The sequence below is a fragment of the Oenanthe melanoleuca genome, chromosome 8, assembly GCF_029582105.1.
Source record: "Oenanthe melanoleuca isolate GR-GAL-2019-014 chromosome 8, OMel1.0, whole genome shotgun sequence".
Lineage (NCBI taxonomy): Eukaryota > Metazoa > Chordata > Aves > Passeriformes > Muscicapidae > Oenanthe > Oenanthe melanoleuca.
The window spans coordinates 21989440-22010673 of record NC_079342.1 but is presented as its reverse complement, the minus strand read 5'-3'; the positions used below and the strand labels follow the sequence as shown (position 1 = coordinate 22010673).

Genomic DNA, 21234 nt, shown 5'->3' with positions numbered 1-21234 from the left:
GCAAAGCCTTCAGGCTTACATATGAAAAACATGCCTCTCCCCTGCTAGCACTTTTATTTCATACCTCCAGGACAGGGTATTGCTTGCACTTACTGTGCTACATTAAAAAGACCCTAGGAGAACCTGGAAGCTGCAATACCCAAAGGAAGAGCAAAGGGAAATAGTTTCTGAGCCTCTGAACCTGATCTGTCACATCCAACCAATGTGCTCAGATTTTCCTGTTCCACTGATGTATTTATTTGGTTGTCTGGGCCAGTGGGACATGAGCAGCATTAGTTTTACACAGATCACAGAAACCAACACCATTGGAGCAATTCAGCTCCACAGAAAGACTTGGCCTCCCAGAAGAAAAAGAGTGGAAATCAAGAAGGAATTCAAGGTCTGCGTACTAGACCGAATGCAGAATGTTTGCAGCAGTTTTCCTTCCAACCTTTAAGAAACATGAGCTATTGATAAAGGGTCTACCCATGCTATATGATTTAGATATGGCAATAAAAGAACTTTGTGGTTATTAATAGACAACTTTATTAAAATACAGTCTTTTCCAGTCAGTTTAACAACCCAGTCAGTGACTGCAGGTTAAAGCCTCCCACTTCATTTTTTGTGTCTAAGCTGTTTACAGTGGAAAGGCTTCAAGCAGTTGAGGCACAATCAGTTCTACAAATTCAAGTTTAAAGAGGTAAGTGTGAAAAGTTAGTAAGCAAGCTTACTGCAAGAGTGCAAACGGAACCACTCTTCCACATTTAAAATTGTTGCGTGTATTTTTTTAAAATCGAACAGTTCAAGAGTGGTGTCACAGTACTGTAGTCTGTCTGAACACTCATGGAACACACACATTCCAACTTCATTAACTCAATAAAAATGCTTATTTTAGATTATGTGTTTTAGGAATACATGGATCTGAAATGCATTCAAGGTCTGTAGTTAATTTATTTAAAATAGATAGAAATTTCCTAGTGAATCTAACAGTATTCATGTTCAATGATGATACATGAAGCCAATTAAGCTGGGCAGTCTCAGCCATGCTGAACACTGATTATTATGTCAATTAGACATAATCTGCATTTTGTTCTGCAACTGTAAAGTGTTGCAGTGTCTTTATGTCTTAACTACCAATTTTCTTGCCCTTTAAAACATTAAAGATATCTTCTAGTGACTTGTATATACACTGAAGGAATTCTTTACCATTCCTAGCTGGGTAAGAGGATACATTGCAACCTATCCAGTCATCTTGTACCTGATACCCTACTCCAAAGCCATCAGATACCACGGGGCCAAACCCTCCTAACTGCACAGCTGGGCTCACCAAGGTGCTGGTGGAAATGATGTTGTGATTAAGGCGAGCGTAGGCGTGGTCTTGATAGAAATCCGGCAGTGCCAGCCCCTTGGATAAGGCCAAATAGCGTAGGCTGAAGAGATGCCGGTCAAAGCCCTGGCCTGGAAAGAAAATAACAGCTATGAGAGAGGTGCCTCACTTGTGTGGGAAGTAAACTCAGCCTCAAAAGAAGTCTGTAGAAGTGGAGTTTATTTTTGTACTGGTAGGACTTTTCATGCCCATATCCTAGGAAAAGAGGGCCTGCTTGTTTTACTGCAAGCTTCAACAAGATTAGATGAGCACACAAAAAGTGCAGTGTTAACAGACAATCTGAATAATACATTACATTCTTTGATTAACTATCTATCTGAAACATAGACAAGTTCTTCAGTGCAGAAAAAGCCTTTCCTAAAACTTATGAATATAAAGAGGGAGAGCATCTTGCACCAACAAAAGGATGCAGATTTTAGATTCTATGGGATAATCAACAGTCAGTTTTACTACTGTCAGTTTTAAAGTACTGTTCAAAAGAAAGCATTTACAAAAATGCCAGGAGTAAGTAGCATGGCCAAAAAATGAGCTTGATTTGGAAGTTGTTAAAGCCTTTATTCCCTGCAGAGATAAGACAGTACCTCCTCAGACTTAATCTAAAGTTCTTGTTCAACATGCACTAAGTATTTTTGAAATCTTCAAATAGTCCAACTGCTCTAAGGACAAAAACTGAAGTATAAAAAATTCTCAACATATAAAAGATGCTGTGGAAAGCACAGAGGCACTCCTCCATCAAGAAATGAGTGAGAATGAAGGAATGCACTTTAAACTGCAGCCTTCTGCTAGTTTTGTCAAGTTTACATTAGACCTCCATCAACATTAAATTATTTAGTTGTAAATATTTACAGCAACCTTACTAGACATTTTAGTGCAAAAGGAGGAGTGTTTGATGTATTCCTACTTACCCATGGCAGCCTCTTTCGTCAAACGGCCGTGGTACTTGGAGCACTCCACTATCAAATTCTGCAGCTCCTCTGTGCTGTGCTTGGAGAGCTCCTTGACAAAGGCTTCAGAGCATTTCTTTGTGTAGACAGAGGCAGGACGTATGGTTTCTGTACGGCCATGCTTGAAAGCTGCAGTGCTGCAAGACTCGTATGTAGCAACGGTCTGGTCATACTGGCGAAGGAAAGCCATCTGGAAGGCCAGCTGAGCCACAGCATCTGGGCTCACCTTCTTCTGCTTCAGAAGCTCCTTGCCCCCTTCTTGGAACTGAATCATGTTAAGAGACAGTGATTCTACAGTGGCATCAAATTTCTGTTTGGCTTTAGTAATCCCTGCTTTTAAGACGTCATTCAGCTTAAAGTCAAGTTTCTGCACTGCTCTGGAAGAGTCGACTGAAGCAGGCTGGGACTGGGGGCTGATGGCTGGTGTCTTGGTGCTATCTTTAAAAACCTCATTCTGGAACCTGAGCACAGCCACACCATCTCCCCAGGAATGTTCAAAATTAATTCCTGCAGTGCCATCCTTAGTTATGATAAGATTAAAGGATTTGTCATACCAGCGGTTTGCAGCATCTCCATGCAACATAGTGTGGGACAAGTGCACCAAGTCTTTAATGACAAAATCATCTAAACTTAAACAAAACATGGCAGAGTCTACTTTTTGAAGAGCTTCTTCATTGCCATTCTCCAGTAGATTCTGCCTCAACAAAGCCCATGTATCTCGGTTTTCACTGGTGAGGTAGCCAAGAGGGAAGGCCGGGGCTGGACTGTTGTCACTAAGGATGTATTTCAAGTGTGCTTGTATTTCTGAGGGTTCCAACATGTTTCCATCTCTATCAATAACATCAAACACATAAAAATTTCCATTTCTCAACACTAATAAATGTTTTGCCTTTTCATCTGTATAAAGCTCATCTCTGTTGAGCTTAGGAAGCCGTGTAGAATTGAAAAGTCTGAAGTACTGAGACATATCTAGGGGGTAAGCATTGACCATGTAGGCACCAAACCAAGAAATTGAAGAAGGCACAAATCGGATTATTCTTTTAAATATCTCAGTGTCACTTTTTTCTGGATTGAGGTGAAAAACCTCTGGTTCAAGGTAACCAGCCCTGAAGGTCTTCATAAAACGTATGGCAGAAACAGTCATGTTCGTGGCTCGTATGAGCTGATCGTTGTATTCCGCTTTTGGATCAGGATTAAAAGACATAAATGCATTAAAATTCAAAACAACAGGCTCACGTGCCTTAAGGTACATGTCAAACCAGGGACCTGAAAATTGAGAGTTGAGAAAGACGTCAGAACATAAAAGCAGTTTCCTGAGTCAGACCAGAGGGTCGTGTAGTCCAACAGTAATCACAAATAAACACACATTAAAGTGCCTTTAAACAAGACAAATACATGCAATAATTCACCTAAGGCTTCTCCAAACCCCCATTATGAAGAAGGATACTGTTGGCTAATAATAAAAACACTGGGTTTGGAATAATCTATGTCAAGGATGTCCATGTCATTAGCAACAAGGGCCAACTCCCTATTTACTTTATGGCTCAATGATAAACCTTAACTCCCAGGACATACAGTGCAGCTCCTCAGCTCTGTTTTGGTGCATGCCTCACATTTGGAGTGATTCATGCCTTTACCTACTCTTAAACTATCAATTTCTGCAACTCTCTCTCACTGACTGCATCTCACTGACGTTGAACCTTCTACCTGGACTGTAAGAAGGGCAAGAGGTAGTTCCAGGGGCTAAGTTATAACTTTAATTACAGGTTCTCACAGGTAAGCAAGCAACACTCATCTACAGTTTTAAAACCACATTTGTCATCAACATGTAGCCTTTTAACCCCAGACTTGAAAGTTCAGGGTGGAGACAATTCTACATACTTTCAGAAACCAATTTCAAGTGGAACAGGTCTTTCATGAGGCATAAAGAAGAAAAACAAGAACCAAAAGCAATACAGACACCCCACCATTCACAGACAAAAAGCAGCATACTGGTTACCACTAATGAACAATATAAAGCCACCACTTAAAACTCAAGATGTAGTCAAAGTGAATAGAGAATAAAATACAACTAACTAAACAGCAGTTTTTATGAAATAATCGGGTATTCTCTACAGACTGAGTGGTAGCTAACACCTTAAGAGGTAGTCTGAACAGACAGCAAGGATAGAAGTGCATTCACTGGGCAACATGGAAACTTCTATTTCCATAGGTATTTGACTATTTGCATCTCTGCTGCTATCTAATACTTTCATGAGCAGACACTTGTAAGTGGAAGCAATAATAAAGCAGAATAATCAAAATTCTGTATACATGCTCTCCCTCTCCTGATTTGTTTTTATTTATTCTCATTTTCCTACTTCTGTCACTCCTTTTCTTTGGCTCTTTAAAAGAATATAGTTTTGGACTTTTAAGGGCTTTTAAGTCCTGAGTATTGACCACTTCTGCCTCCCAAACTCAGTTACACTCTGTGACTCCTCCCTCAAAGTTTAGTATTCTTGATAAATAACATGAAATTATTTGGAAATTATTGCTTCAGTTGCCTTAAGGGAAGTGCTAGATAAGCTCCTCTTTAACTTAAATACTATAAACTCATGGAAAAAATACCATTTTTCTAGTATCTACACAGAATTCTGGTAGAAGAGATGAAGTTAGATAATGAGCATTCTTCTTTCTACCAGCCTCTGAAATTGCTCAAATACAGCCAGAGTGTTCACAGCAGGTTATTCCAAGTTTCTGGACTACTTAAAGCTTCAGCCTATTATATTTATGGCATTATGAGCAGTTATGAAGCATGATGATCTACAGACTTGTCCTACACCCAGCAGGCCAACACACCTGTGATGTAACTTGTATGCTTATTCTGATTGTCTTGAGCAACCAGTTGCTCATGCAGCTCTCTTCCAATCCCCTTTTCAAAGGCATGAGCAAGTTCTTCAGTTTTTCTGCAACAATCAAGAAAAGAGTCAAAATGCTGTCACAAGTCACATTTTTTATGTTAACTTGGCTTTGAAGCAGAACATGACACTGCAATGTGTGTTTGTCCATACCTGAACTGGTCATCATTTAAAAGAGGTTTCTGGGCATTCAGGTATCTCGTAATTGTATCTTCTAGCTTGGGAACTGGCAGTCTGAAGGAAGTGGAACACAGAGATGTGCACTTGGTTAGCAAGGGTATGACTGAAGACCATGTTTCTTACACAGTCATATCTCTTTGCTTCCTTTCTTCCATATCCTTCCTTATACTATTATATATTCTATACATACAGATATATACACACATTATACTGCATATACGATCATATTATATATAAATTAGTGTAATACTTATGCACATTATCCAAATGCCTCAAACGTTTCTTGTCAAATAAGAGAAGCAAGGAACTAGATGGACATCAGTCAGCACACCATAATGTTCTTGGGAAATAAGGCAGAAAACCAAATTGATTAGTCTTTTTACAAAGGTACTGCAGTGATGGGAGCTAATCCCTTACAGGAAATACGGAGGCAGGAACCGTAGCTAGGAGAGGCAGTTGTGTAGAAGGAATAGTTCGGTTGCCAGCCCTTTTCGGGCCTCCCCATCACAGCTGAGTGCTGAACATCTTTCTCACAAATTTCCTATTCGGTATCTTTGTCAGCTTCCTGAGGCTGTTTTGTCTCCTAGAGCACAATCCCGTTACATTCACGAGGTTACTTCGGACGCCGAGGGGATGTTTCTGTAGCAGGTCTAACTGTAACCTGTCACACAGACACTCGGAAAGCCGAACCAGCTCCGCACAGAGCGAGCCGCGCACGGCGGCGCCCGGCCGGACGTTCCCTCTGCCCTCTCCTCACAGCGGACAGCCCGGGCCGCCCCCTACCCGCGCCCCTTGGAGCGCCGGGCCCCGCCCTACCTGGGCAGGCTCTTCTGGTAGTGCATGGTGGGCACGATGCTGCGGTGCAGGAACTCGGCGGCGCCCGCGCCGCTGTACCCGCGCCGCCCCGGGGCCGCCCTCAGCAGCTGCCGCGCCGCCATGATGCGCGTCAGGCCGCCCTTCCCGGGGCTCCGCCCGCCGCCCTTCCCGGGGCCCCGCCCGCCGCCTTTCCCGGGGCTCCGCCCGCCGCCCTTCCCGGGGCCCCGCCCGCCGCTCCCCACGGGCCCCGCCCGCCGCCGCTCACGGGGCTTCGCCCGCCGCCCTTCCCGGGGCCCCGCCCGCCGCCGCTCACGGGGTCCAGCCCCCTCTTCCCGCGGGTCCCGCCTGTCGCTGTTTGTGGTGCCCCGGGAACGAATGGCAAAAGCGGAGCGTTGTTCTCTTTTTCCATTCCAAAAGTCAATTGGATACGTGCTGCTAAGGTAGCAAAGTTACCAGGCTGTGGAGGCAGCTCAGCATTAAGTCCTCTTACATAAACACTAATAAAAAGTTCTGAATCGTTAATAAAATTTTCTGCAATCCTCTTGTTTGTGTTTTATGTTCAACATACAGACTCCATGTATTTTTTCTTTTATACCCCCCCGCTTTTTGTGTGTGTGTGTATCCATATGTCCTACCAGCTACACAGGATTGAGATTCTGTCCCCAAAAAGAACAGTTTAATCTCTCCTGTGGTTTTTTTCACTCATAATGAGCATGTAACAACAAAAACTTTATCACGATATAAAATGTAATATTGTAAACACGCAGCCTTGTTGTACTGTGGGGAATATCTTCCATAAAAATATAGAATAATCTTGGAATATACTAGGAACTACAGGAATGTTTTCATAAGAAAGCATGGCATGCGAATGGTTATGGAGGTGTATTTTTATCAGACACTCAATAGCATAAAAATCAGCACTGGGATTGAATGCGGACGCAGCAAAGGAAAGGAAAGCAATCCCTGTGGCTTAGTCTGATAATCCTCTGAAAGTAAATTGGCCCTACTCTAATCAACATAGTGGTTGGAAGAAAAGTGAAATCATTTCACTTCCAAGATAATAAATGCCCAATGACAGGTGTCCTCGCATGTTCCAGTCTGTGGCTATTTCCTGTTCGATGCGTGTCTCTCATGCTGCTCATTCAGCCTTTTTTTGGCAACGAAAACAAAAAAACCCAAGCCTGCTTTAATTAATGAAGTCCAGTTTCACCTAGCTTGCCCTGCTGTGATAGTCCTGTTCAAAATGTTACCTGCTCTGCCCTTTGGGAAAACTGCTCTGTTCCCTGTTTGAATGCTGGCTTGCAGGGCTCCCTTTCTGTGTTTGGGTGTCCAGACCCCAAACCGGGGAGGCTGAGGAATGCATCACCTTTCTCCCAGGAGTGTCACTTTGTTTTGAACTAGTCTTGTTTTAGAAATACTACTGCATTCTGTTCTAATTTTCCAGAGCCCCCTAATCTTCTTCCAGGCTCTTAATGATGTAGTTGATAATAGGATTGTTGGTATTAATTTGGAACAATAATGCCAGCTGCTTGCTTGGTGGCCATTGGCAGAGGGGTGACCTTGCAGGTCAGCTAAGCAGAACTGGAAGTGCTTTGATCTGATCTATACAGAGCCAGATCCGTGCACCGAGCAAGAGGAGCGACTGAATTCTCTCCCCATGGGATGCTGATTCTCCTCCAAAGAGCAGGGAGGACAGCATGGCGGTGGCCCTGGATGCAATCCTCGCTCGGATCAAAGATGTTTGTAAAAGGAACGGTTTGCTCATCCTCTCGGTGCTGTCCGTCACCATCGGCTGCCTCCTGGGATTCTTCCTGAGGACGAGGCGACTCTCCCAGCAGGTAAGGGCGGCTCACAGCGCGTCCCCGCAGAGAAAATGCCACACTTACATAACAAAACACATCTCTACCTTGGGGAACTTCAGGGTGGGCTTGCGAAAGTAAAAGTCACGGGTATGTGTTTGTTAAAACTGTTTCATTTCATCTGTTTATCAATCCAAGCTGTTCTTTGGGTCTTTTCACTCATTCTCAGGATTCTGGTCTCTCTGATACCTGGTAAGCGTAGCAGGAGCACAGTAGAATGTTGCAGGTATGGATAATAATAGTGGATATTTAAGCTAGATGAAATGTAGCATTTAATATAGTCCTGCTGAAACTGGTAGTATAATATATTGCGTTTTATACTATTTTGGAATAAACAGAGCTAAAGAAAACACTGGGAATATTTTTGAGCATTAGATGCACAGGGGTGCAGATGTTTATATTACACTAATGGTTTTCATATTAATGAATTTGAGATTTTCTGTCATTAGCAGAACATTTTACTGAAATCACTTGGGGAATTCACCCCCAGCATACTTCAACTAAGCCCTTGGCTGGTGCTCAATTCTGCTGTATCAGTCAGACAGACTAGACAGCAATATGCATTAATAAATGCACTATTTGAGCACAAAATAGAAATCTCAGTTAAAAAATAAGGCCCTTAGTAAATGCAAATAAATTAAACCAATTCTGTCTTCTTCTACTGCAAACCACTGTCAGTCTGAACATCATTTGTGTCCAAGATGTAGCTTCAAACACATCTAGGAAAATAGACAAAGTGCAGAATGGAGAGATTATTCAGGGCAACTGGTTAACAGTAGTGTCCAAGAGATGGCACATTTCATTTTTGTCTTCATTTTTAAAGGAACAAACAATGCCATGTTTGTTGAATAAGAACACATTATGTAATCTAATTAATTTTAAAATCACCTTTTAAAGCCTGCTATCTTTGCCACCTTATCTTTCACCAAAGGTGCAGATTTTAGCAATGTTATCCATAGCTCTAGCAGCACTTGTGAAGGCAGTTACTCTTTATCTCAAAACAATAAGCATCTCTCCATGTATTTCCAGGAAATTAGTTACTTCCAGTTTCCTGGTGAGTTACTGATGAGGATGCTGAAAATGCTGATTCTCCCTCTGGTTGTCTCAAGGTAAGTGAAGACAATGATTATTCCAACAACTTTTAAAGTTTCCTAAATGAGATTTGTCATCACAATGGTTTAGTTGTGACTGAATTAGGTGACAGTGCCAGAGGCATCACTGCTGCTGTACATTCATATTTATAGTGGAGTCATAAACATGTGTTTTAGTTGATAGGATCATTTCTGCCATACACCATTTCTACCTCATAGAGGTATTATTTGCTTTAAGATTAATGTGTTGGGGATTTTTAATTTTTTTTTTTCCTTGCAATGGGAGGATTTTCTCCTTCAAGCTACTTAGAAGTTAAATATATGGAATAAATAACCCACCATATCAAAAAGTCTGTCTAAAATCTAAACAACTGAAATAATGCCCTATATAAATATGATGAAAAAGCACAGTTAATTTATAGCATCCTGCAGTATTTTTGAGGTATGCTGTAATTTGATAAATATTGAAAAAACCCTGTGTCTCCAGTGAACTAATAATATATAGCTGGCTTTGGCTGGAAATGAAAGTGATTTCTTCATTTCTTCATTCATTAAAGGTAGAACCTTTAGTGGTGGCACTTTATCAGTAGCAGAATTAATGATCTCAATGCTGGTACTGACTGGTGCATGGCTGCCTTTGTAGTGGGAGGGTGAAACTTAGGGCAGGCTTTTCTCTAAGTTTGACTCCTTCCCACTGACTGCAGCCACAAAAACACACCAGCTAGACGGCCAAAAACTCCCTCATGTGCCCAAGGCTGAGAGGTTATTAAAGTGATGGAAAGTAGCAAAGCTAACTTTACCAGAGCGAATTTTGGTTCCAGTTCTGGAACCTAATTCGTACACCAAGATCTCATTTTCCACTCTGAGAAAAAAACAAGTATCTTGTCTTCAGATCACTGACAGTTGCTGAAAATGAACACAATTAACAGCACTAATTTTATTTTTAAATCATCTACCCTGACATCTGCCTTCTCATGGTTTTTCACAGAACAAAGCTGAGTCATGGTGCTTTGTGCATGAAACTGATTTTATAACCATAGACTCACACCTGGTCCTGGCCCATGCATCTAGACAACACCAAGACAAAACACGTAAGGAGCTTTTTTTGAGAGGTGAAGGAAGAGTTTTCCAAAGGAAACAAGAGTCTTACATAAGGAAGTGACATAGTAAGGAGGACAGAAAAAGATTGGAGCAGATTTACATGTCCTTCCCTAAAATGTGGAGTTCTTTAGATCCTCTTGTATATTTAGAGATGTTAGGAAGAGCAGCAGCACAGTAGGAAAGAGCTGCTCTGGCACAACCTGTGATGGCTCCAAGTTGCCTGTAGATGTGACAGCTCTGAGCCTCACTGTCACAGTGGCTGCCCTGTGTCCTCTGAGGCAGAAAGAGAAGAAAGTACAAACCTTCAAAGAGGTTCAACTCTACTTGCAAGACAGTGTGAGTCCATCTCCGTGTATAACAAACTAGAAGTGCCTGCTATTACAAACTTGAAGGATAGGGTTTGCAAGAAAAAAACTCTCCAGATATACTGACATTCTTGTACAGTTTGGGCTTTTTTTGGCTGGTTGTTTTTTGGGTTTTTTTTAATAACAAGCACAGTGTTTACCACACATGTATTTCATAATATCAGTAAAGCAGTACTCTGTATTTTTACCAATCTGCATGAACATTTAAACTACATCTCTTTGTAGATTTGGAATATCCTCAGCCTGTCCTGCAATGGAATTTAAATTATCTTTTAAATTACTCTCTATTATTGTTTACAAAAGCCAAGAACTCTAAATAATGCTCTCCTAGTTGAAATCAATGCAAGTTTTTCTTTGAACACACAAGTAAAGAAATTACTTGTAAAGAAAAGGAAAGATGAGAAAAGGAAGATTAAAAGAGGAACTTAGTGCAAACTACCATGTTTCCAAGTCCAGAGCTGATTTTGAAAGGTTGTAGCAGAAGTAAAAAGTGGCATCTACATGGGTCAGAAGATTGACAATAGAGTAGAAAATCTTGTACTTACAGACCGCTAGCAGAAATCCAGCTTTAAACAGAAATGCTGAAAATTTGTGCTCCCTTTCTTGACCTGATTGTTAGAGAGTTAAAACAGAACTTTTCAGATTATATTCATTAGGAATGAGGAAATTATTATACAGTCAGGTATCTCTGAATGGTGTTTATTTTAAAAGTTCCTTGGATGCAGAGGAGATCTGTCAAAAAACAGGAGAACATTTCGTCATGTACAGTTTCTTGGTTTCCTGAACTTTGTTCCTGCTTCAGGAACTGCTCTATCCCAGAGATCCTGCACCTATTTCTGATATCTCCTATCATCTGTGGTCTCACTTCTGTCTTTTCCCACAGACAGGAAAATCTTGGAAAAGCAACCACCACACACTAGCCTGTCAGTCTGAGCCCTGCATGAGCTTTTGTTATTGTTTAGGGATGGACCTTCATTAAGGGTGGGGGTTGATATTATTTCAGTTATCTGGTTACATAAACAAGCTTCATAGCATCATAGAACAAATGTGAAACAAATATCTCTTTACTACACCCATCCTCTGCCTGAGGTTTAGCCCTGCTCATAACTATCAGTATCCCCTGTGTGTAGAGTTTGCTTTTATCAGCTGCAGGAACAGGTACACACACAACACTTCTGTTGATAAGATAAAAAAAATTACAAGTAGTTGACAGTTCGTGTCTGCCCAAGAGATACTCAGTACTGGAACCTTACAAGACCAAATTTTAGAGCCTGTAGTTAGTAGATGTAGATTGCTTACTTCATGTGTAAACACAGGATACTGCTGTTAGACCTGGGAATGGAAATATTAAGAGATTTGGAGAGAATAGGAGCCAAATCTGAATTTACAGTTACACATTTAGACACTGTCCAAGCTCTTACTGCAAGGAAATGTCCTCAACAAGACTGAAAGATCAGCTGCAGAAGCTCTGAAGTTCCCTCATTCTCTCTGGGACAGAGGCTTCAGTCCTCATGTGACAGGGACAATGAAAATAGTGTATTTTCCTCCTTATATGCAAAATATTTCAGCCTTCAACACATCTCAGGTTTTGTAGCAGGCACGTGGACAGTTGCCCCTGCATCCTGCCCTGGGACTTCTGTTTACTAGACGGAACTCAGATCTGCGAGGCAGATCCCGCTACTGAGCTCTGTTAGACTCCCTTTCCTTCCCCTGCGGCATTCCCGGCGCAGCGGGGGGCTCGGGCTGTGGTACCCTGCAATGCACCCCGCGGCCACCAGGCGGCTCTGCTGGGACACCGAGGAACCGCTGTCTGCAATCCCCGCACCCCGGGATTGCCGGTACCACTGCCCGGGTTACTGCATCCTGGGATTGCCGGTACCGCTGTCTGCAATCCCCGCACCCCGGGATTGCCAGTGCCACTCCTCATCCAGAAAATAATAAACTTTCTTTCATTGTGGTTAGTTATAAACTTCAATAGACACACACACACATATGGGATTCCTTCACCTGTTCCCAGGTCAAGTTGATTGTTTCCAAGCAGAGACAAGTTCCCAGGCAGAGATACGTGTGCATCATTCAAGTTTTTCAGCTTCTTAAATGCCTGAAGTAATCAAATCTGATGTCAATGTCTTTGTTCCTTTCCCAGTCTTTTGTATCGTGCAGAGCACAAAGACTCAACTTTCCCCTTAGTACCTTCTCACACTTGCTAAAGATAATATAAACCCTCTGATCTGCTCCTGTCTGTGCCGGCTCCAGCACGGGCTAGCCGTGCTGGCAGGCACTGGGCCACAAGTCACACACTGTCACCTTCCTTCAGAGCATTTTCGTCCTTGTGCCCATTCTCTGCCCCATCATCTTCAGCTAATGTCACCAGCTTTGTACTGATCAGTCCCCAGTATGCAAGAAACTTGATTTTCAGTAAGCATGACTGCTTTGACTTAACCTTTTTGTGGAGGCCGGTACTGAAACCTGATCTGTCACAACTTCAACATTTTGAAGACTAATATTGTACTGTAATTTACCACTATTGAGGCATTTCTAATGCTGCTGTTTGGCATGGATTCCTTTCAGCAGGCAGAGACCCATGAGCAAGGCTGGAGAAGAGGCAGGGCTTGCAGGGCTGGCAGGCCTTGGTTCTTTTCCAAGTTAATTCTAGAAGCCCATGCATTATTCCTCTCCTGTATATGTAAAGTTTTGCAGACCTTTCAGGAACATGACTCTCTGAATGAACATGTTATTAGTAAGGGCTCTCACACACAGTGTTTGACTGCACAAGTCTTGGTTTTTCAGAAAAGCAGCTAAAGCAGGGTTACACAGATTTGCACCAGCTGAACATACTGAGCTCTCTTTGTCCTACATGGCTACTAATATGTGTAATAGAAAGTTGCATCCTTTATTCCAGCACCCTCCTTGTTTATATTGATTAACTTCTGGAAAGAGATACAGGCACAAGTTTTCTAAGGCTGTGACTAGGAGTAAGCAGTTAGAGTGCTTGTGGGGAAGAATTGTTAGGGCAGACTCAAACTGTTTAGCTGTTGTAACAGGCTGGTTACCCCATTGAATATTCCCTTTGGAAAAAGCAGTTTAGTTTTTTAAGCTTAGGAAGATTAAAAAGCATTTTGCATTTATTTACCACCAACCATTTTCTAGATGTATAAGAAATATTGAGCAGCAGAGATTTGACCCTTTTCCATGAGCAGATTCTGTTAAAAAAATATTATTCCCGCTGTAGTCAAAATAAAAGAACTGATTTGACCTGTATTTTTTAAATTATAGAGCTTGTTCCTCTATGTCATGCCTGGTACAAACAAGTGTATGCTAATAAAATTTTATATTTATTTGAAGGCCCATTTGGGGGTAGTAATAAATATTAATTAGTATTGTGGGTTTGCTGATGAATTAAATACAATATTCTAAATATAGTACTGTCTTTCTTTAAAGGGATTCCTGTCCATAATGCCATCAGTTTGGGTAATCCTTCATCCTTCTGCTCACATTCCCGACTTGGTGATTCTTACTCATGCTCTAAAAGCCTAGCATTTAATTAGAAACTTTTTTTTTAGTACTCTTTCCCCTATACTTTTTTCCACAGCTCTCTGATTGGGGAACACGGTGGCATTTGAACATCTCACCAATGACAAATACTGCTCATTGTGTTTTAATGGAATTCTGTCATTGTTTGGGTGTATGGGGCCATACCAAATTGACCACTGGCCTGGGTAGGTTGTGTTGGGTACTGTTTGTTTGCTCTCAGCTGCAGGTGCAACTGGCAACAAACCACACACTGGAGATTGTTTGTCTTGCTACTTAAGATCACCATTTGTTAGGGATGAAAAGTTTGACTCAAATTCTCCAAGACCCACACTGCAATTGACAATCTAAACTTTTACCATGATTATAAACCACTGTCTGATAATATCAGCATAATATCCATTCAGAAGGAAAACAGATGTCTAAAAGGCTTCGATTTTTTTTCTATATTTATGGTTATATTTAAATAAAGAAGACAGCCAAAATTAATACACTCAATAAAATGGTTTTTAAATGGTTTTACATGAATGAGAATTTGTGCAGTACTGTTTCTTCTAATACATCCCTGGTACTAAGAGGTATTTTCCATGTTGTCTTGAAATATAATTTACCTGAAGACTAAATGGGAAAGAGTGGATAACAGAAGGTTCTGTTCAGTTTGGGTCTGGTATTTTCTGCTATGTATGCATTAAACTATTCCCCTAAATACCAGCCACTCTGTTTTTATCCTTGTCCTTATCCTACAACCACTGCCAGACTGGGGTGAATTTAAAAGACAAGTAGATGTGGTACCTGGGGACATGGTTTAGTGGGACTTGGCAGTGCTGGGGAAGGAACAGTTTGGCTTAAAAATCTCAGAGGTCTTTTTCAACCTAAACAGTTCTAAGGTTCTACAATCGAGTGCATTTAAATTTATGTACTGTATTGTCTAGTGAGGTGCTGAGGAGCAGCTGCAAAATGCTGCCTCTGGGTCTCTGAAGAGCCTGCTGAGAAAAATGTTTCATGAAGTACAAGGGCAGAAGTATTTTCCATAGAATGAAATTGCTTTGGGAACACAGGGCTTTTTTTCTTCATGTTATTTTACTCTGAACTTTTCCCTCTATTTCACCTGCAATAAAAAAACATTGGCACTGAGGAATAGGCCTTCCCCAAGAGGGGAGGGTAAACCTTCTGCAGGGTTAGTATGGGGAAATCTGTGGGGAGCCTGAAAGGCAACATAAAGTGTGTAGAAAGTCCCATTTCTGCACTACCTGTCATGTGTATCACAGTAATGTAAATAATAATAAAAGTACATTTCACCCCAGTGAGAACAAGCTGTTAGCCCTCTCCTAGGATATATCATCTCAAGTCTTTACCGTGGAGAAAGTCAGTGTAGAGAAGTGAGTTTTAAGGAGATGACTAGACAGAATAAATATATTTACTTTTAGAGTGAAAAGCAAAACTACTTGGATGAAACTGAAAGAGAAGGATTACCCAAAGGTTAGAAGAACCAGTCATATAGCAATCTCACTTGACACCATTATACTATTTTCAATTCTCCATATTGCTATTATACTGCAGAACTGGAGTCAGATTACCCCAAAAGTCATCATTTGAGATGGCTTCAGCTTGCAGAGGAAAATTTTTATCCCTCCTCCATGCCTGAGACATCTTCAGAAGTTTCTCCACATTATCATCTGGAACATTTCAATGCTAGTAGCTGTGTTCAGGAATATTAAGTCTAATGATCAGATCCAATACTATTTTCTAGTGTTTTCTTTTGTTTGTGCAACCCAGAGGTCCAGACTGTTTCAGTGAAAAATGACATGTTGCAATTACACATCATAATGTCAAAATTGAACCAACTCAGTACAAATTATTTAGGGAGTGTCAGTAGGAATCTAGTGACGTGCAAGAGGAATCTGTGGTCGCAGAATGAATGGGTATGGAAAGCACTGAAGTGATTACAAATGGGGTATGAACTGTTTGTGACCTGACAGAATTTTTCTGTAGTCCTCTGAGAGCTCTAAAATACTTAGTGTCTCACAAAGGAATGGGAATGACATGTAGAGCTTGAGGGGCTGGCTGGATTCCCTCTGTTTGCTTAGACAAAAAACAGTTTAATAAATCTGACATTTGTTTATAATCCAAATTTGTGTTTCCAATCCTTTTGCTTTTTGCTTAATCTAAAAATGCTTGAAAGAACTAACAGAAGAAAAAAAATCAAGTATTAATAAGATTCTTGGCTCCTTCTACCATGTAAAGCTGCACATCCATAATTAATAGATTATTTGGGTTTGTTTGCATCCTGACCTTTGAATTTAGGAAGCACCTTTTTTTTTTTCCAGTCAGAACAGCTAAAGTCAACAAGCCAACCTGAATTCTGTATGAGCTACACTGCAATCTCCTTTGTCAGTCAGTGACCAAAGGTTGCTGTTCATCCCTTCCAGAACTCACAGATGTATCACAGTAACCTCACATATGCAGGTGACAGAACAGCCACTGGACATCAGCCTTCACTGTGTGCTGTACAAAGTCCTGCCTTGTTTATATTAGTGCATAAAAGCACATTTCCTATTGCACAAGAAAGAGAAAATAAAATGTGAATTCCTGGAAGATTTTTGCTGTGTATGTCAATTTGTCATTAAGAGTTACAAGTGTTAGATGATAAAGGAGATATCAACATTTTAGGTAAAAAAATAAAAATCTTACAATTTTGTAAAGCAGTTTAAGAAACCAAATCTCAAAATTATGCATGTTATGATGCATTAAAAATGCAGATTGTTTTCTTTCCTAGCAGCCTAGCTGTAAAACTAAACATAATCACTGCAAACAGTGTATTTATCTTCTGACAAGCTACAGACCAGGGCTCTGAAAAGTGAATTCACATTTCAAGTGCTATTTACAGCTGGTAATCCAACCACACAGAAACTGCTGCAGCAGTCCTGTTTGTAGTACAGCTACCACTTTCTGCATTTGGGTGTTTTTTGAGCTTAGACGCAATATAATTTATATCAAGATACCTAAACTTTTAAAAAGCTGTTTGCTGTTACTGGATTTGCACAGGAGATGAACTTTAGCTGCCCCTTGGACCTTCAGGAGGATTCTAGACTTGCCAACTCCTTTGAAAACCAGGCTGTAATACTATGAAATTTTGAATAATACAAGACACTGGGGACCATTCCATTGGCCACAGTGACTGAGACAGTCCCTTAGTTGTGTTCAGATCAGCAGAAGGCTGCAGCACACCAGCAGTGTGCAAAAATTACTGTAACACATCTCTGTCAGGAAGGGCATACCCTGGGGCAGGGTGAAGCAGCCAGGGCTGGGCTGTGATCTTCTCACCACTACCACTGCCCTTTCTCTATTGCAGCCATGGCAGGGTCTTGCTCTGTAGGTGGTTTGCTTATTAGAAGAAAGCAAAAGGATATCCTGAAAAGAAAAAGTCATTCTAATCCTTCTTTCTCATTGCTGAAGTAATTTTAACTACACTGGAGACTAAGAGCAAATCAAGCATTAAACTATAAAAAGAGCCAGAGGAAGTTTCTTGTCTCTTTCTTTCATTACTGTAGAGAGTTTTATTTCCTTTGTTGCAAACATTATTCTGAAAATGGTGCCTCCATGGAGTGAAGCAGCCTCTTCTGAAAGCACAGATAGCTGGGCACAGATGAGGAAAAGTGTGATGGTTCACTGCAATACAGAGACCACATCAGGCAGATTTTTTTTTCTCTGTAAGTGGTTTGTCCTCATTTAAAAGTGCCTTAATTTCTCTGTTTCCGTGCCTATAAAATGGAGATACTGCCTTCCTGCATTAGAGGAGGTTCCACTGGTGAAGCATTTTGAGATGATTAAATGGCTTGTGCCATGGAAATGCACATTATTATCATGTTGAGACTTGACGGCACTGACCTTGACAAAAAGGTGAGCGACAGCCTGCCTGCATGATCAAGCAGCATTAGTGAGGCCAGCACTTCCCTTGCATGATGCTCAATATAATCATCTCTAATGTAGCTGCTGGAGGCACTTCCCAGCCTCACTGGGAGAACTTGCTCAGGAAGGTCTTTTCCACGGCATGCAATTACAAAATGAGAATGGGAGGGAGGGAATGGGATGAATGAAAACAAACATCATTCTAGGAACAACTGTTGGTGGTTAATACTTGACCATTACTTCTTGACAGGATTAATGTCTTTCTAATCACACTAATCCCTTCTGATAACTTTATCCATAATCCATCTATTTCAAAGCAACATCCAGATGGCTTCTGGTGGAGAGGAAGACAAAATAAACATGCAGAATGGGGTCTTAGCAGCAGCTTCTTGTATTTTCCTTTTCTGGGGATACAGGGTTTGTTCTCAAGACAGTACAAAAAAATGTTCTTTCATCAGACAGCAAGAGAAAAACCCAGAGAATTGCAGAGAAGATAGAAAGTTCTATTTTTATTTGTAAATGAAATACCTGATGCTTATCTGTGACAGCCAGAACAAGCCTAGAGGTGCTCTAAAGGGTTTAGCTACTTGTTTGCATGGGACTAATTAGATTTTCAAGATATTGGAAAGAATTCCCTTCTTCTTTATGTCAAAAATTCTATTTTAGTTTTGGGCATTTTACATGAATTTCCCTCAAAGCAGACATGAAATTTCATACTTGATTCTTTGGTTTGTGCAATTACAAATACTTTAAACAAAGTAGAAACTGACTACTTTTTAATTAGTCATGTATAATTCCTAGAATTGAAAATGTCCTCCCCTTCACTTTAGGCTTGACAAGTTTTTTTCCATACAAGGTAAGAAATGGTATCTGAACATTAAATCACAAATTTGTGGGGTTTTTTTACCCCAGACTGATTAAAGGAGTGAGATGTACAGTAATTATTTAGAAAACCTGCAGATTGTTTTTTATTGTCTTAATCCTGTTTTGTCCATTTGGCAATCATTAAAACATGTTATGGAAGATACACATGAATCATATGTGTGGAAACTACTTAACTACACAGCATCTTAAATTATTTCAATCTATGGATCAAGTATCTGTCCTGTTCTTTGAAGGCCAACCAGAGTCTGAGGTTTGACAAGAATTAAAGGTATACTGTTTTCCATTCCAGTGTGTTTCATGAGAGTTTAGAAGTGGAAGCCATGAGAATAGCTCAGTCCTGGTTTAGAAGAACTATGGGAAACTCATCAGGAAGTTTTTATGTAGCCAAGAGTGTCTGATGAAAATTGGACTTAGAGGGAGGACCTGAGCATGATCCAGTGATCTTAGTTTAAACTAGCTTGAAGCCTATTCCTCCTGCCCCTCTGTTCCCTAGGAAGTAAGAAGAGTACTTTTTTATGTCAATCTTTGGCTACACTGTGTGAGTGTTAGAACACTAGAGATCAACCGGAATAAACTTCTCTGATGTGACTGTGTATATCTGCTTTGTACAATAACTGTGCTAACCACTATGTCTCTTAATCTTTGTCCTGTCCTTAACCTTTGTCTTTTGTCCCGTTTTTTCTGATATCAAACATAGGAAGTCATACAAAAAATAGTGAATGAGTGATTACTGTCTCATCCTAGTAACAGGCATTTCTTTCTGAAATTATTCTGAGATATTGCCTAAAATGACATGACCACTGTTACTCCCCAGCCCTTGGAGCACTGGTTCCAGTGGTCTGTTCCTGAGCACTGCAGGCCATGGAGAGCACAAGGATTTGTCTGAGCCCAGACCTCTGTTCATGCTTCTGTCATATCACAGTTACCCCACTGCACCTCCACAGTTAATTACTTCTGACAACTTTCTCATCACAGCATGAACAGAGCATGACTTTATCTGGTGACAGGATAATCTCATTACAGATGATGATCTTGTTAATGAATATCCCCAAGACAGAGCAATCTCATTATTAGCCCCCTCAGGATTTGCCACCTATAAGCCAAGGTAAGATTAGATTCCAGCTGAACAACGTCCTCCCAAATCCTAAGGCCCCGCATCTTGAGGCTGAGGTCCCCTAAACTCACCTGAACCACTGGACATATTTAATTAGGATTTTTGTCCCTAAGTACTTCTGGAAATACTTCTCAGATGAGTCATCAAGACATGGTTCATCCCTCTGTTGTTCTATAGAACCAACACTGCCCAGAGGCATCAAGGACAAGAAGAACAGTGTGGCTTCCCCACAGTGACAGTGGCTCCAGGGCAGTACCAGGGAGGGAGTGAACTGTCTGTCTGTCTCCTTGGCAGAGCCCTCTCCCAGGAATTGCTCTGCCTACAACTTACAGCTCTGCTGCTCAGAGTCAGCCCTTCACACCACTGGTGTCACTGCTCTGCATAATGTATCTATAAAGAACCCTGAAAATTGTTACCATGAAAAACATCCAATGGGTTAAAAATCAACCTAATTTTAATTTTTCCTTTTCTTATTTGTTTCCCCCTCTGGGAATGTGAGGGTCGAACAGTGCTGTACTGCTGTACAATATAGGTATCTACTCTGTAATGAGCTGTCAAACTGGCTCAATGGCCTGTAGAACTTCAGCCTGAGAGAAGAGCTCAGTCCTAAAAATCTAACAACAACGCAGAGTTTTTTTCTAACAGAAAACCATCACATTAATTTGAGATAAATATATTTAACAGAATTGTTTTATTAAAAAATGTTTTTAGAATATTTACTCTTCTGTATGGATTCATTCAAGGGAAATGTCAAGGAAAAAAGTAGCATTCCTACTTCTGTATTTTCAATATGCAGTGCTGTGGTTGTACACAGTGCTTTGCAGACACAGAAAAAGGTGGGATTTTTATCAAACTCAATGATAAATAAAAGCAAAGAACAATTGTTACAAGAGTGAGAGTTACTGAGATGCTCATTTTCTAAATTATCCAGACTCCAGTGCACTCTTGCACCTATAGTGTTAACAAAACCCATGCTACACACGAGATTGGCAGTGCAGAAAAGCAATACAGTTTTTTAATTAATCTAGTGGATAGCTGGAACCTGAACACTAAATCCACCCATTTGATTTCATTAAATCTACTATAAAGGTTAAGCCGCACTTTAGCATTGGCTCTCTCAGCAGTGTGAGCTCAAGGAGATCTCATTCAAGGAGGTGCAGCTCAGTAAATATTTAT

General features: G+C 40.8%; 2 protein-coding genes across 2 annotated transcripts in view; one reads left to right on the top strand and one right to left on the bottom strand.

The window, feature by feature from the left end:
• Positions 1-505: 505 nt before the first annotated feature.
• On the bottom strand, positions 506-6367 carry CPT2 (carnitine palmitoyltransferase 2). The gene is made up of 5 exons (XM_056497045.1): positions 6204-6367; positions 5361-5441; positions 5149-5255; positions 2272-3576; positions 506-1437 (listed from the first exon to the last, which is right to left on the bottom strand). Exons 1-5 carry the CDS (start codon positions 6323-6325, stop codon positions 1106-1108), a joined length of 1947 nt encoding a protein of 648 aa, XP_056353020.1. The 5' UTR covers positions 6326-6367; the 3' UTR covers positions 506-1105.
• Positions 6368-7900: 1533 nt separating this feature from the next.
• The window catches only part of SLC1A7 (solute carrier family 1 member 7), a 55105-nt gene continuing 41771 nt past the window's right edge, over positions 7901-21234 (top strand). The window contains exons 1-2 of the mRNA XM_056497044.1: positions 7901-8041; positions 9092-9171. Coding sequence (XP_056353019.1) covers positions 7901-8041; positions 9092-9171 — 221 coding nt within the window. The remainder of the gene's footprint in view (positions 8042-9091; positions 9172-21234) is intronic.

Coding starts and splice junctions, on each gene's coding strand:
- CPT2 (XM_056497045.1), bottom strand. CDS start 6,325: ATGGCGGCGCGGCAGCTGCTGAGGGCGGCCCCGGGGCGGCGCGGGTAC. Junction 5,442..6,203: donor TACCAGAAGAGCCTGCCCAG/GTAGGGCGGGGC, acceptor CACTTCCTTCAG/ACTGCCAGTTCCCAAGCTAG. Junction 3,577..5,148: donor GCATACAAGTTACATCACAG/GTGTGTTGGCCT, acceptor CTCAATTTTCAG/GTCCCTGGTTTGACATGTAC.